The 15,958-nt window shown below is 38.2% G+C and overlaps 1 protein-coding gene across 2 annotated transcripts; it reads left to right on the forward strand.

Annotated features, from left to right (window-relative positions):
* Positions 1–19: 19 nt before the first annotated feature.
* Positions 20–15,434, forward strand: LOC127432133 (armadillo repeat-containing protein 1-like). 2 transcript variants are annotated; one of them, XM_051682967.1, is made up of 7 exons: positions 20–293; positions 1,227–1,435; positions 5,772–5,863; positions 8,367–8,556; positions 8,779–8,895; positions 10,969–11,043; positions 12,724–15,434. In XM_051682967.1, exons 2-7 carry the CDS (start codon positions 1,274–1,276, stop codon positions 12,913–12,915), a joined length of 828 nt encoding a protein of 275 aa, XP_051538927.1. In that variant the 5' UTR covers positions 20–293; positions 1,227–1,273; the 3' UTR covers positions 12,916–15,434. The 2 variants fall into 2 exon arrangements, with proteins under 2 accessions (XP_051538927.1, XP_051538926.1); XM_051682966.1 differs by having other exon boundaries at positions 20–238.
* The last annotated feature ends 524 nt before the right edge of the window (positions 15,435–15,958 follow it).

The raw sequence follows: 15,958 nt of genomic DNA on the forward strand, positions 1-15,958 counted from the left end.
ATCAGAGCGTCTAAATCCAGGAAGTGTTTCACGGGGTGCTAAAAGCTCCACAGAGAATGACCAAATATACTTGACCAGAACCGCTGTCATACTGATTTTTAACTGGTTTCACTGACGTCGTTATTGTTACGAGCAACATTCAATTTTTGTGTCCACCACCAGTTCAGTTTTCGGCGGGTTGCATCCTTTGATTTGAGGAGGATCATTTGAATCGAGGAGCCGTCCTGGGCGTGTTGCTGTAAGGTTATGCGTGGACAACAGTGCCACAACACACTCAGTCAGACAGACACAAGGTTAACAAGATACAGGCCACGCAGATCAGAATTAAATATATGGGTCATACGTTTAATATGTTTATTTGATTGTGTGTTTATATGTGTCTTGGAAGAAATTCATTCTGATTACCGATTCTTCATGCTGTCATTGTTTTTGTTCATAGAGAGACATTCAGATCCACATGCATTGATATGTATAGACTAAATATTATGATCCATTATCATTAAACGTTTGCTTTTAAATGCTGTTTTTAGTTGCCTGTTATAGATCAGGTTGTCAGTGTCTTGTGATGCTGAAAAGGTGGCGGTGTTTGTGTTAGCCGGTTAGCACAGGCCCCATTTAAAGGCCTCGTTATTAGCTATTGTATATGGGGTAAAGCCACCAGAAATGACCGCACACATGATGGGTCATTCCCATGATGAGAGCCAATAATGTGCCACGTGTTCAGAAGATTTTCCATAAATCAATGTGAAAGAGAAGCACGACATCAACGAATGTTGACAGATTGATTTCAGCCAATGTAACTGATTCCTGTCATCGATAATATCTAATAGACTGAAAACACATCTGTTTACATGTGTATTCTCTCACTGTGCACTTCAGCAGTCGGGATTGTTACAGAGCAGAACAGATTTCTGAACAATTTTCATTCTGAAATCCATTAAATAGATTTATATTTTATAATACAGCTTGGTGTGCTTTCTGTCAATAACAAAAAATACCATGGTATCACCATGTTTTCTGGACATGTGCCATGGTAATGCCATGTTTTTTGTGGGGGTGGGGAATTTTACCAGGGTAAAACCATTGTTTTCATAGATGTACCATATTGCACCATGTAAATACCACTGTATATAAATATGGCAATCATTTAAATGAGTACCATGCCACAGCCAAAGAAGGTTGATTGCAATCATTGCAGTATGATTTTTGTTCTCTATCCCCCACAGCTTTGATCTGCGTGTTTTATGTGCATGGCCCTTGGTGTGGGAGCACCATGAGCGGGGAGCCAGATGCCTTGGCTGTGGTGAATCAGCTGAGGGACTTAGCTGCTGACCCCCTCAACAGGCGAGCTATTGTTGAAGATCAAGGCTGCTTGCCCGGCCTCATTCTCTTCCTTGACCACCCCAATCCACAAGTCGTCTACTCTGCGCTATTGGTAAGATCCTATTAGACGTTTCAGTTAGTGTCTTTTGTTCTTCCAGTAGTGCAAAAAATCTACTGTGTTGTTTCTGAAGTCATAATAATTCAAATCAAGAACCTTGATAAACCCAAGATTATGATAATAATAATGATAGTGTTCCAGGATAGTTTATATTAAATTTCAAGCAGTGTTCTGCAGTGTGATGAGCTCTAATTTATATAAAACTAATTTAACTTTTTTTATTTTATTTTTGTATAATTATTATACGTGCAGTTTTTATGCCCTAGTATTAATTAATAGTACAAAAAAATGACAATAAAAATGTTGTAAAAAGAAATGATTGAAAAGTAGTAGTCACTGGGTAAGGCACCTTAAATATAAACTTTACCTTTGAAATTTTAACCTACAGTCTTGGTGTTTGAAAAAAAAAAACAGTGTTACATGTCAACTACCCTTCAATATGAACATTGTGCTATAATTAGGGATGGGCATTATTGAGTAAGTTTGTATTCGAGTACTTTAACCCACAAAAAAAAAAAAAAAAAAAAATGAATAATCGATCACTCATAAATTAAAATGTATGTTAAAAATAACAGGTATGACATGTACATGAAATTTATATATTGTTTTATTCACAAATGTTGCCAAGAACGGTTTCAAAATAAGATAACTGTATAAAGCTATGCTTTTTCAGTGTATTTGTTTGCAACTGCAAGATCTGATGAGAGATTCATAGGGAATGTACAATATAATTCAGCATTGCCGACAGAAGGCAAATGTGCAAATATAAATTTGCGATATTCAAGTATTGTATTTTTGTTGTTGTTTTTTTTTTTATAGTTGACTAATTGCTGCATAACGAGTACTCGATTAGTTGATAACTCGTGCACTTATTTAGCTATAATAATTATGAACATTTTTGTTTTTATCATTTTGGCAGATCCTGTCATATCTTTTTTTTGGTTCATCTCATCCTAAAATAAATCCATAGATTAATTTTGGAAGGCTGACATTACATAATCACGATTGTTATACAAAAGTGGCCTTTTGATTATTGTGCTTAATTTACTGTTAATTTCAATTAAATGTATTGATGCAAATTTATTAGCTGCTGAGTGCAGTCAAATCTACAGACATAAAATTATACATCACAGCACAACCTCTTTCAACAAAACATAAATCGATAATGAAAAGCAAACCTTCAAAGAAAATGCACTGAAAAGTTTGCTTTTATTTTCCATACTTCATGTTAAATGCGCTTGTTTAATTTGTTCAGGGTCTGTAGTGCTCGTAAAAAGTGATAATGTGAAGCGCCAGTGAACCTGCATACATGCATGTATCCGGACTTTGTTTGGTTGTATATACAGATGTGTGTCAGCGTTCTCAATCCTGAATGTCGTCAAATCAGTTTGTTTTCTGTTGACCAATGGTTATCTGCACAAATATCTGGCTTCTGCACAAATTCACAATATGTGCAGGACAAGAAAAGACAAATTTTCTCCTCATTGAATTGAAGGATAATAGAGAAAAAGGAAGAACAACAGACATTTTCTTTTTTTTTTCAGTTTTACATTTATGTAAAACATCAGTTCTATATTTGTTGTTTTTTAACCTTTTAGCAGATCTAAATGTTCTTCCGCAGTTTTCAGAATTTAAAAACAATATTATACAATGTTAAAATGATCATTATATTTTTATTTTCAAAGTATAGTTCATCAAAACCTATTTGTTAGTTAAGGGTGTGAGGTTATGTTTGATCTTCAGCCAGATCTTGAGATGGAATTGATGGCCAGACTTTAAAAAATGTTAATGAAATATCCCAGACTATTTTAATGCAAATAAACTCTTAGTATTAATGGTGTTTAGTTCTGTTTTTTTATGTTAACTTGTTAGTTACAATGAAAGTGTTAGCTAAGATAATAGGTGAAAAAGTTTTGCCCCTGTCGTGTTTTCATCTGGATAATCTGGCACCCGCAAGAAAGTAGTTGAAGAGCCCTGTTCTACAGGAATGCCTCACTGTGCAGGAAGGCCAAACATCTACTGTTTTCCCTTCCTCCTTTATAAGACTGAAGTAGACCGAGTCATCTGGTGTCTATTTTATTTAAAGGAATAGCTCACCCACTCATGATTTACTCACACTCATAATGACTGCGTTTACATGCACTTTTTACATTTGATTTCAGTCAGACTAAAGCAATAACTGGTCTTTTTAAAATGTCATGTAAACACTTTAGTCTGACTGAAAAATAAGACCCGAAGGTCATCTAGACACGACCTTCAGCTATCCAATTATGCATGGTGTCATGTTTACTTGGACACAGAGACTGTAGCTCAACTACATAAAAACCTGTGGTAGCTTGATTATGTAAACTGTTTCAAACCAATATGTGTTTTTCTCTTCTATTGAACACAAAAGGAGATATTAGGGAGAATGTAAGCCTTAGTCTCCATTAATTTTCATTGTATCTTTTTTCCATACAATGAGGTCATTAATGGTGACTGAAACTGTAATTCTGCCTAACATTTCATTTTGTTTCGGAAATAGGGTTGAAAATTGGATAATGTCTTAATCGACGATCGTTAACGATTATAAATGAAAATACTCAAAAAAATACAACCGTTCTAATGCAAGCTTGAAAACTTCAACGTTGCATCGGAGAAAAATTCTTTACTTTAGAAGGAAATGTGAAACAGTCACCAAACCTACTGTTTTAATAAATACACTTGTGGGTATTGTTATTTTCCTCTGTATACATTTTCAGTTCAATGTATTTTAATAGATTTAGGCTGTGTTTTAATTAATTTACTGTTACTGTTTTACTGTTAATGATAACTTGTGTAGAAGATACAGATTTGAGTTAATCAAAACTACACGTAAATCGTGGGATATTTCGGGTCTTTTTATTTGAAATTAAATCAAATAATAACACGCTGTGTCTATACAGTTAATAACATACCTCTACACTGGTGACGGTAATATTTCAGGTAAATATACTTCATGCTCTCCCGGTAAGAACTAACTCGATTGTCAGTGTGGATGATACAGGAAGACCGTATCAACAATGCTTGTTGTCAAGTTGTACTTTAACACACTATCACGGTTTATGCAGTAAACGTAATGTTAATCTATAGAGAAATGCTCCATGATTACATTGACCCCCACTTCATCTTTACAAGTTTTTTTTAAATTTTATATTGCTGACAGGATGTGACATGCATCGCGCAAGCAGCAGTGCGCCCTCTATCAGCAGATAACTGTAAAGACAGGCATTTCTCTATCTGCTGGCATGATGAGTGCATTTGTGCTGAAATTGATTAATCGATGATCGATGCGCTTAATCAGTCAAATTATTAACAACAAATAATCGACCATTGATTATTCATTAACATACTTAGTCTGAAGTAAGTAGTTTGGGTTTGGAACAACATGAGAGTGAGTAAAAGATGACCGAGTTTTTATTTTTGGGTCAACTATCCCTTTAACGACAGCTTAATGCAATGTTTCTTTATCTTTAAACGGGACATCACACCTATGGAGACTTGAAGAATGCTAGAATAACACACACAAACCCTTAGAACAGTGACCCTGGTGGTCTGTGGTGGTGTTCTTTTTGTAATTTTATTTTTATCCCCCTTTCTCCCAATTTGGAATGCCCAATTCCCACTACTTAGTAGGTCCTCGTGGTGGCGTGGTTACTCGCCTCAATCCGGGTGGCGGAGGACAAGTCTCAGTTGCCTCCACTTCTGAGACCGTCAGTCCGCACATCTTATGTGGCTCGTCGTGCATAACACGGCGGACACTCCGCATGTGGAGGCTCATGCTAATCACCGCGATCCACGCACAGCTTACCACACGCCCCATTGAGAGCGAGAACCACTAATTGCGACCACGAGGAGGTTACCCCATGTGACTCTACCCTCCCTAGTAACCGGACAAATTTGTTTGCTTAGGAGACCTAGCTGGAGTCACTCAGCAAAAAAATCAAAATCAAATCACTTTATTGTCACACAGCCATATACACAAGTGCAATGGTGTGTGAAATTCTTGGGTGCAGTTCCGATCAACATAGCAGTCGTGACAGTGATGAGACATACGCCAATCTACAATAAACATCAAATTAACACAACACAATTTAAACATCTGTTATACATAATTAAACTCGACTTAAAACATCAAATTAACACAGCACAATTTAAACATCTGTTATACATAATTAAACTCGACTTCGCCCTGGATTCGAATTTGCGACTCCAGGGGTGGTAGTCAGCATCGATACTGGAGGATTTGTTATCACAGCAGTGCCTGGCAGTATACCTCTGTGTAACCCTTAATGCCTTTGTGTACTTCTAGGCGGTGCGCTACCTGGCAGAATGCCGCGCCAACAGGGAGAAGATGAAGGGTGAGCTGGGCATGATGCTGAGTCTGCAGAACGTCGTGCAGAAGTAAGTCACATTCCATCATGCTGCCACAGAACATGAAAGGCCACGAGTTCACTTTGCACTTTCCTGAACAAAAACCTCATCCTGCAGCTTTGGTTTGAGCAAATGTGTGTCGTGGGGAGATTTTCAAGCATGAGAAAGGTCGCCCTGTCATTAACAGCTATGTCTGTTTTGAGAATGAATGGGTGTGATGATGCAAGCTTGCTGTTAAAGCCTAACGTGAGTTGTCAAGCAGCTTGATTTGGTGAATAATTGCAGATTGCATTTGTTTATTTTACCATGGGTTAATGTCCAGCAGAGGTCAGTTTAAGATATCAGAGAACACATTATACCTTACAGCAGGGCTGTTGTCATGCAAAATTCAGTCCCCCTTGGCTAATTATTTATAAAGCCTGATCAGAAGTCTCTATTACTAATTCCTGTTGTAGCTGATTGTAAATACAGTCAGTGAAAAAGTATTACTTTGTTTACCATATAGCATTTTTTTCGGAAATCTAAACTATGCCACAAATGCTGTTAACTGAGCCTAACTTGTATTAAACCCAGATAATTGTTTTACAGTATGATTTTTTTTTTTCCTCTTTTGCAACTGTATAACTACTTCCAACTGCATGAATTTGACGCCCCCAAGGCTAAGTATTGAGATGCAGGATCCACATGTGTGTATATTTGTCACAGTTCAGCATTATTTTGAGTGCGAAAGTCTGCAGGCTTTTAGACGGCGAGTGCCTTCTGTGTAACATGGAGCCTTACAGACAGAAGTGCCAATGCTTGGCAGACAGCTACGTATCCTTTTTCTCAGGGCGACTCGCTGCCCGCCCCCTTCAATTCACCAGTCACTTCAGTTAGCACAGACGCCATCAAGGAGTGCCCTGCAGTTCCACAGGCTGCTCGTCACTATTTCAGGCATGCAACTTTGGGTAGAGGTTGTGTATCGCCCCGGTCTGCAAAACATTATGGCTAGAGGAAGTGAAGAAAACCTTCCACGCCACAATTTTCTATGTGTGCATCACAATAACTGTTGCTCATACTCCATGTTGGGAGTTTTTTCCCAATTCCAAACCTCAGGTATTAAACTTCATCACGTAACTCGTCCATTACTATTTGTGCTACGGACGTGAATGATACCTCAATTTGTGTGGCTTGTGGGTTAGCGTTAGGCTATTACTTTTGTAAGCCATCAGACTTGCAATTTTTGGCTGGTGGATGAAGGAGGGAACCCTAGCCATATCTAGAAACAAAAATATGCATCCTAAAGACACTCTTATTCATAGTGCATATTATTTCCATGACATACATGAATATATTGTTGGCCACATACTGTAGGTTGAGATACAACTTCCTTTTGGATGGTACAGAAATGGATATATATGCTGTCAGCATTACCTCAAGTGTAGATAGGAAGCGTGGAGGCTAGGCAGCTCAGATATGCCAGTGAGCAGATGTCTGTTTCTGTAACTCTGCATGAATGATGGCAGTATTGCATCTACCCCATTAGCCCCTGTAGGGCATATCAAGATCCTGATGTCACGCCTGACCTCAAATGGTAATGTCAATGAACTGCTGTTTTTTTTTAACCTTATTAAATGAGCAGGTCACTTGACTATAGTAAGAGACCTCATAACACTTTTAGAGATTTATGCTACTGCAAATAGTCTCAGTAAATGTCTTTAGATTTATGTATGTTTTCTTCTCTGATAGAGCATATAATTACTTTGTTTTTCCACATGGCTGTGTACTTGGATTAGGTTTCCCAAAAATGAAAATTCTGTAATTATTTTCCCACCCTCATATCGTTCTGACTGCACTATTTGATTTGAGAGCTGCAGCGAAGATTATCTGTGAATAAAAGCTTACATTTCGGTCTGTTCTTCACACAAAGCCATTATATGACTTCAGAAGACTTGGAATATAGTGTAAGTTTTATGGACTACTTTTATGGTCCTTTGTTAGTGCATTTTTGTCCTTTTTGTGGGCTTTAAAGCCCGTGGTCACTATGAACCATTGATGTATAGAAAAGATCTATGTGAAGATCCTTTAAAAGATCTTTTTCTGTTCTACGCAAAAACAATAACTGCATAGGGGTTTGGAACGTCAAAAGGATGAGTACATAATGACAGAATACATTTTTTTTATTATTCTTTAAGGTTAAATTTGAACTTATGTTAATAATAGAGATATTAAAACATTCTGTATGTGGCAGCAACTGTAAATAAATCATAATATTTTTACATGCTAAAAGTTAGCTGTTTCACTCTCCATTGATGTGACTTTTCCCAGCCCCCATGCTGGCAGATAAACCCATGCGTAGATTAGTGTTGTGTCCTCTTGTCTACTGAAGAGGCGACCTTTTCAAATATCAGCACGTGACAAGCGTTGAAATGCACAAAATGCACTCTTAATAAAATGAGATCTTCATATTTACTCATTTATTTCTTAGTTTTATAATCTGCTGTGAACAGTCAGTCTACAGTGAACTATGATTTTTATTTTATTTTTTTGCTAGGGGCACGTCACCAGGCGAGACGAAGCTGCTGGCCTCTGAGATCTACGAGATCCTGCAGAACTCCAGCAGCCCGGAGGCCGATCGGGCAGAAGCTGCCGCCTCGTGCCGAAAAAAAGCCCAGTTCTTCCTGGGAGCCACGAACAAACGGGCCAAAACTGTAGTGCTTCAGATCGATGGGCTTGATGACTCGGTAACTGTCACTCCCCTCAAAAAACCTTCACAATACATACTCTTGTTTAACAGCTCTAAATGTCACCAAACTGCATGATGTAGTAATGTCAGATTTAGAATAATGGAACCCCTTGTGATTATACTGTATAGAGGGTGCATAATGATATTTGACTTTACATTGTAGAATATTTTGTTCTGAATTGATATACAATTTGACCCTGTGTGTCTCTGTGTTTGTCAGGCGAAGAGGAGTCTCTGTGAGGAGGCTCTGCTTAAAATCAAAGGAGTCATCAGCTTTACCTTCCAGATGGCTGTGAAGAGATGTGTGGTTAGGATCCGTTCTGACTTGAAGGCAGAGGTAAGTCAAACATGTACCACTCTCTTTAGATTGCATAAGAAAACTTGTGAAATTTTGCTTATTACTTTGATTGCATGTTTTGTTTAGATTTTTTTTTTTTCTCGTTATAATTTGTTTTGTTAAAAGCATTCTTGAAACCCCAGAAATGAAATATGCTGTTTAATGATTTAAAACATTAATAACATTTAAAAGAATATAACAGGTTAAATACAAGTGAAGCTCAATTGACAGCATGTGTGGTATAGTGTTGATTACAACAAAAAATCATTTTGATTCATCATACCTTAAAAAAAGGAAATATCGAGGTTACAGTGACGCACTTACAATGGAAGTGAATGGGGCCAATTTTTAGAGGGATTAAAGGCAGAAATATAATTTTATAAAAGCACTTACATTATTCTGTTAAAACTCATGTATTATTTGAGCTGTAAAGTTGTTTAAATCTTCATTTTTACAGTCATTTTAGGGTTTGTTGACATTACATCATCTTCAGAATCAGAATGAGCTTTATTGCCAAGTGTTGTCACGTACACAAGGAATGTTTTTGGTGATAAGAGAAACAAGTGCACACAGAACTTTACAGTGAGACACAAAATATTTCATAGACATGCAAATAATAGGACATATAACAGAATGGCGTATGTACATGTGCAAGTGGTAATGTATGTGTAAGGTAGGGGTATGTACAGTTATTGAATTAAATGTGTGAATTTACATATGTACATGAGATATGTATTTACATTATTGCACTATGGGGGAGTCCTGAGGCACTTTAATTGTTCATGTGGTAAATGGCCTGAGGGTAAAAACTTGTTGTGCCTGGATGTCCTGGCACTCAGTGCTTTATAGCGCCGGCCATAGGGCAACAGTTCAAAGAGGGAGTGGGCAGGCTGTGTGGGGTCCAGAGTGATTCTACCTGCACGTTTCCTCACTCTGGAGACGTACAGGTCTTGGAGGGTGGGCAGGGGGGCACCAGTAATCCTCTCAGCAGTACTGACTGTCCGTTGTAGTTTCCTTCTGTCTGATTTGGTGGCTGAACCAAATCAGACAGTTATAGATGTACACAGAACAGACTCAATGATGGCCGAGTAGAACTGTGTCAGCTGCTCCTGTGGCACGTTGAACTTCCTCAGCTAGCGAAGGAAGTACAACCTCTGCTGAGCCTTCTTCACGATGGAGTCTATGTGGGTGTCCTACTTCAGGTCCTGAGAGATAATAGAGCCCAGGAACCTGAATGACTCCACTGCTGCCACAGTCCACTATCATCTCCATTGTTTTGAGCATGTTCAGCTCAAGGTTGTTGTGACCGCACCACACAGCCAGCTGATCAACCTCCATCTGTATGCAGACCCGTTACCATTACAGATGAGGCAGATGGTTGTGGTGTCATCTGCAAACTTAAGGAGCTTGACAGTTGGGTCTTTTACAGTGTATATTCATGTACAGGGAGAAGAGCAGTGGAGAGAGAACGCATCCCTGGGGAGCACAAGTGCTAATAGTGAGGGTCCCGGATGTGAGTTTCCCCAGTCTCACTAGCTGCTGCCTATCTGTCAGAAAGCTGTTGATCCATCGACAGATTGGGGTGGGCACGGAGGGCTGGGTGAGTTTGGCTGAGAGAAGATCAGGCATGATGGTATTGAAGGCTGAACTGAAGTCCACAAATAGGATCCTTGCATAAGTGCCAGGTCTGTCAAGGTGTTGCAGGATAAAAACAGCATGATCCACAGACCTGTTTGCTCAGTAAGCAAACTAAAGGGGGTCCAGCAGGGGTCCAGTGATGTCCTTCAGGTAGGCCAAAAACTTGTCTCTCAAACGACTTCATGACCACAGACGTGAGAGTCTTGGCAACAAAGTTGTAAATTTGGCTGTAACTTTACACAGAAAAGGTTAGTAAGCGATTTTATCACACTAAAATTGTTAACATGCATATTGTTTACATCTTGGGTTATGCTTTTGAAAAAGTTGTTGTTGGTGGTAATCAATATTATGTCACAAATGCTGTCGATTGAGCTGAACTTGTATTGAACCTGGAATATTCCTTTAACAACAGTAAATATTGTATTCACTCTTCAGGCCTTGGGAACTGCTATAGCTTCAACCAAAGTCATGAAAGCACAGCAGGTAGTGAAGGGGGAAGACGGATCTGAGGTGAGTGAATAAAACAAGCATGTCTCGGAAAAATGTGCAAATTAATGGCATAATTTGACCAAAAATTAAATTGATGAATCATTTTCCCAGAACTCATCTTCATGCCAGTTTGTTGTTGACAGAAAAATATTGCATGGCTCTAGAAGACTTAAAATATAGAGCCTGGGTTGTATGGACTACTTTTTTTGTCCTTTTTGAAGCTAGACAGACCCAGGTACTATCTGCTTTTGTACTATGGAAAAGAACAACTTGGACCTTTCTGTAAATTTCCCCTTTTTGTTTTTTCATGGAAAATCACATCCGTTTAGAATGACATGAGTAAATGATGACAGAACTATCCCTTTAATAAAGCCATTTATTTACCTCTCCCTTTTAAGCCAAATACCATGTACCAAATACCAACAATAATCACCATCACATAAGTAAGGGAAACTATAAATGTACATGAATATGCAGTTGCCAGAAGGTATTTTGTTGGTACACTGTATTTTGCTGTGTTGACTGTATCTACCTCAAGATGTTGGTCTATCTGTCATGGCTGCGGTCACTGTGTTGCATCTTTCCTCAAAGCAGCGAGACAGCAGAGAGTAATGCAGTTTGACATGTAGAGCTGGTGTCTGATTGGGTGAACCATTCTCCCTCCTCTTTAGAAGAGTTACTCACTTTCCCCTCATCACATGATCCCTTTCAGGATGCCCCTCTGCCCCTGGAACAGTGTGTCAAAGGGCCCTGGAGTCCCACACACGCTCTTGCATGCAGTGCAATAGGCACTGTGTGGTAATTAAAAAAAAGATGTGTCCTCTCTGGTTGAATTGGAAGGACTATCTTTACCTGCAGCGGCACAGTCATGACCTCCGGTGGCTGTCAACCCATTGGTCTTGGACACTGCTTTATCATGCAGTTCCTCTGTCATCCATCAGATGGCACTCTTGATATAATTTTTCTGTAATCTGTAGCACTTCACACTTGGTCCAAACACCAATAAAAATGGTCTTGAAAGTACTATTGAGAATGGCAGTATAGTTAATAGGACTGGGTGATATTATTGATATTCTAATTGATATTATTGATACTTTTCAGCCTTATCGATAAATTACTCTCTCTATTATATACTGTGTGGAAATGTAAATACTGTGTGTGTATATATATGTGTGTGTATGTATGTATGTATGTGTATATATATATATATATGTTTACATGAATTTTCTTTTCAAAGGAACTGTAATTTCAACCAAACAGTCATCGTGCCATTTAAATTCAAAGTATGCCGAATGAAAGTTAAAGGGATAGTTCACCCAAAAATTAAAATTCTCTCATCATTTACTCACCTTTATGCCATCCCAGATGAGTATGACTTTCTTCTGCTGAACACAAACGAAGATTTTTAGGAGAATATTTCAGCTCTGCAGGTCCTTACAATGCAAGTGAATGGTGGCCAGAACTTTAAAGCTCCAAAAATCAAAAAGGCAGCATAAATGTTTGTGCTCTGCATAAGAAAGTAAGTCATACACATCTAGTATGGCATGAGGGTGAATAAATGATGAGAGAATTTTCATTCTTGGGTGAACTATCCCTTTAATTTGTCCATTTTATTATGGTTTCATTCGGTTTTACTTACTAGTTTAGAAATCAAAACAAAACGGCTGATTGTTCCCACTGCTCTCTTTCCCTCCAATTCAGATTGTAATGCCATTCCAAGAGGACTCGGATGTGGTGGTCGAGCAGAACATGAATTTGCCGGATTATCTCCCCGAGGAAGAGAGCCCGTCTCAGGAGCAGCATAAAGCCGTGACGCGATTGGGCTCCGTGCAAGACGGTGTGAGCTGGCTGGGCACGGCCGCTAATTTTCTGTCCCGCTCCTTTTACTGGTGACCCTGCATGCCCTGCCCCACCTTTACAACCTGCCTTCGAATCGCAAGACTGCTGAGCGCAACTCGCAATAAACTTATAACCGTGTTCTGACTAAAAAACGCCACGACAGGCGGCTGTAAACAGTACGCAATTTAACCTACTCCGAAACTCACGTTAGCCCTGCATACGCACCACACAAGACACTAAATCCAAAGAGCAATCGGGAGAAGTTCACAGAAAGCATTACATGTGTATCTGCTCTCTCTTTGCTCTCCACTCACCTTTTTTGTTTGGTCGGGGTATGGTTTCAAAACGTTTGGCCCCAGGTCTATTGAGACTAAACAACCTTCAGATCTTTGTCACGTAGCGGGACGGTTTGTAGTCGTGTGGGTCATACATTGAGTTTTTTTTTTTAAATTTATATGAATTTGGGTGCTTTCTTATGTGTTCCAACCATTCATCTCAGCTTTCTTGTACATTTTAAACATCTTCATTTGCCAATTATTTGATAATCCTAATATTACATTATCCATCAGCACTTTTCAAAGCATGCTGTAATTTTTATGCCTTTTTTCCCACCCTCTTTGAATCCTTATTCCTTTTGTGTGCCTTTACGATGTAGCTTGTTGTGATTCATTCATTTTAAATCCTCTTGTTTGCTTCTTCTGAAGTTCTAAAGCCTTCTGAAGACATAATCTACTGTATGTTTTAGGTTTGAAATGTGTAGTGATGGCTCATTGTTACTCCTCTTTAAAGTGATAGTAAACCCAATAATTAAAATTTTGCCCTCATTTACTCACCCTCATGTTGTTCCTTTCTCTCGTTCTTCCAAGAAACACAGATGATGATGTTAGGCTAAATAGGGTTTCATAGTATGGAAAAAGACATACTGAAAGTGAATGGTGACTGAGGCTACATTCTGCTTAATATCTTCTTTTGTGTTCCATGGAAGAAAGTGATACAGGTTTGGAATGACATGAGGGTTAGTAAATTATGACAGAATTGACATTTTTGAGGGAACTATCCCTTTAAACACCAGCAATGATTGCTGTGCAGTAATAAAAATGAACGGTAATACCTCCAGAAAAGTGAAAGCACCTCAGAATTTCTGTTACAATGTGTGTAATATTAACCCTCTTTGTTACAGCATGTGCCAAGCACCAGAGTACCTTCTTTACACAAACCAAGTATGTTTTAAAATAGATCAGATCCTTTATCAATTCTTAAGCTTCATCCATACGTAGTTTTCCTTTATCAGTAAAGGCATGTTGACTATTTATAAATTGCTTTTGTTTTTCTGTGTATTCCTTACAACCATGTTTTATTCAGAGCTTTTCATACACGTTCATTTTAAGTGTGTGGTTCACCTGTTAGCCAAATGCATGATCCAGTCAACTCTGATTGGATATGTGCCTGTCATCTTTGCATGACCACCACCAATCAGCACCTTTCTCTCTACAACAACATCTTATTAACCGTTAGATTATCAACTGACCTCACATATCACATTCAGGAAGTCTGCTCAGGGATGTGTGTACGATCTCCCGCAGCTGATGGTTCTAATGTACATTACAGTTTTACACTAAATCTGGGTTTAAAGTTGTATCACCCCTTGGTTGCATTCAGTATAGGGTGTGTTCCCAAAAGGAGACCTGCACACATCGATTTTAAAACACAAGTCTACATGAAAAATTAAGTCCGAAACCATGTATGTTATCCCTAAATTTAAAGAGAAATTTCACCTTAAAATGAACATTTTGTAATCAATTATTCACCCACGTGCTGTTCAAACCATTATGACTTTCTTCTGTAGAATGTAAAAGGAGATGTTAGGCAGAATGACAATGGGAAAAATATTCATTGAGAGTGAACGGTGACTGAGGTGATTCTGCCTAACATCTCCGCAGAAGAAATGAAGTCATACGGGTTTTGAAACAACATGGTGGTGAGTAAATGATGACAGAATTCACATTTTTGGTGAACAATCCCTTTAACTCCTGTTTGATTGAATTATCATTCGTCATCAGATTTTTCCCTTATTATCCTGTAAGCCTTCAGTGGCTTTTTGTAAAGCATCAGTGTTTGTGTCCTTTTGTATTTTTCCTCTTTTGAAATAATTTGAACATATGTAATTAGCGATCTTTAAATGACCGTATATTCTTTTTTAAAAATAGCATCATGTTCACTTTGATCAAAACTGAGGTGTTGAGACTTTGTTATAAAGATCGCATTAGTGTACAGAATTTGAATATGGTTGAATATGAGACAAGCCATCAGTATTATATTTATGAACCAGATCCAAATTGCATTTTCTAGTTTCTGTATTTTATTTTTTTCCCTTTTGTACTGTACAAACACTTCCTTGAAACATTTTAAGCTATTCACTCTTACTTAACAAAAGCAGAACCAGAGCCCATGATAGATTTAGTAGCTTCTCATGTACAGTGCATATTTGCTGTTATAAACAACAGTTTTAGGACACACGATTCTTGGCTGTTCACAGTAATGACAAGGATTATTAAATAGACAGTATAATTTTATTTTGTTGTGTTGTTTCATTGGAAATTGATGGGTTTCATGATCTATGATTATTATTTTTGTTTCCATTGTGTGCCTATTAGAATGGGTTGCTTCCTGTTGGCTGTTAGAACTGGAACATTATGTTTCGGCAACCACCAAGAAGTGCTAAAGAGGCTGATAATTAAAGGAATAGTTTTCCCAAACTCAAAAACACACACACACACACACACACACACACACACACACACAAAAAAGATGTTTTAATGAATATCTCTGTCTGTCTTTTCAATAGAATGGCAACGGACAGTGTCATATTCCAAGTCTTCTGAATACATACGATTTGGTGAGAAACAACCCGAAATTTAAGGCATTTTTCAGTGAAAATATTGACATCTGTTGTGCGTTCACAATGTCACGTGTGATCACGCAAGAGCACTATAAGAAAAAAGGTGCTGTTTAAGAAAAAGGTACAAGGGCCGTCACTGTGGTGGTACCCTCAAGGGGACCTTCATTTTGGGTATGTTATTGTGCCATAAGGACCTAT

This window comes from Myxocyprinus asiaticus, chromosome 41, assembly GCF_019703515.2.
Source record: "Myxocyprinus asiaticus isolate MX2 ecotype Aquarium Trade chromosome 41, UBuf_Myxa_2, whole genome shotgun sequence".
NCBI classification, from domain to species: Eukaryota; Metazoa; Chordata; class Actinopteri; order Cypriniformes; family Catostomidae; genus Myxocyprinus; species Myxocyprinus asiaticus.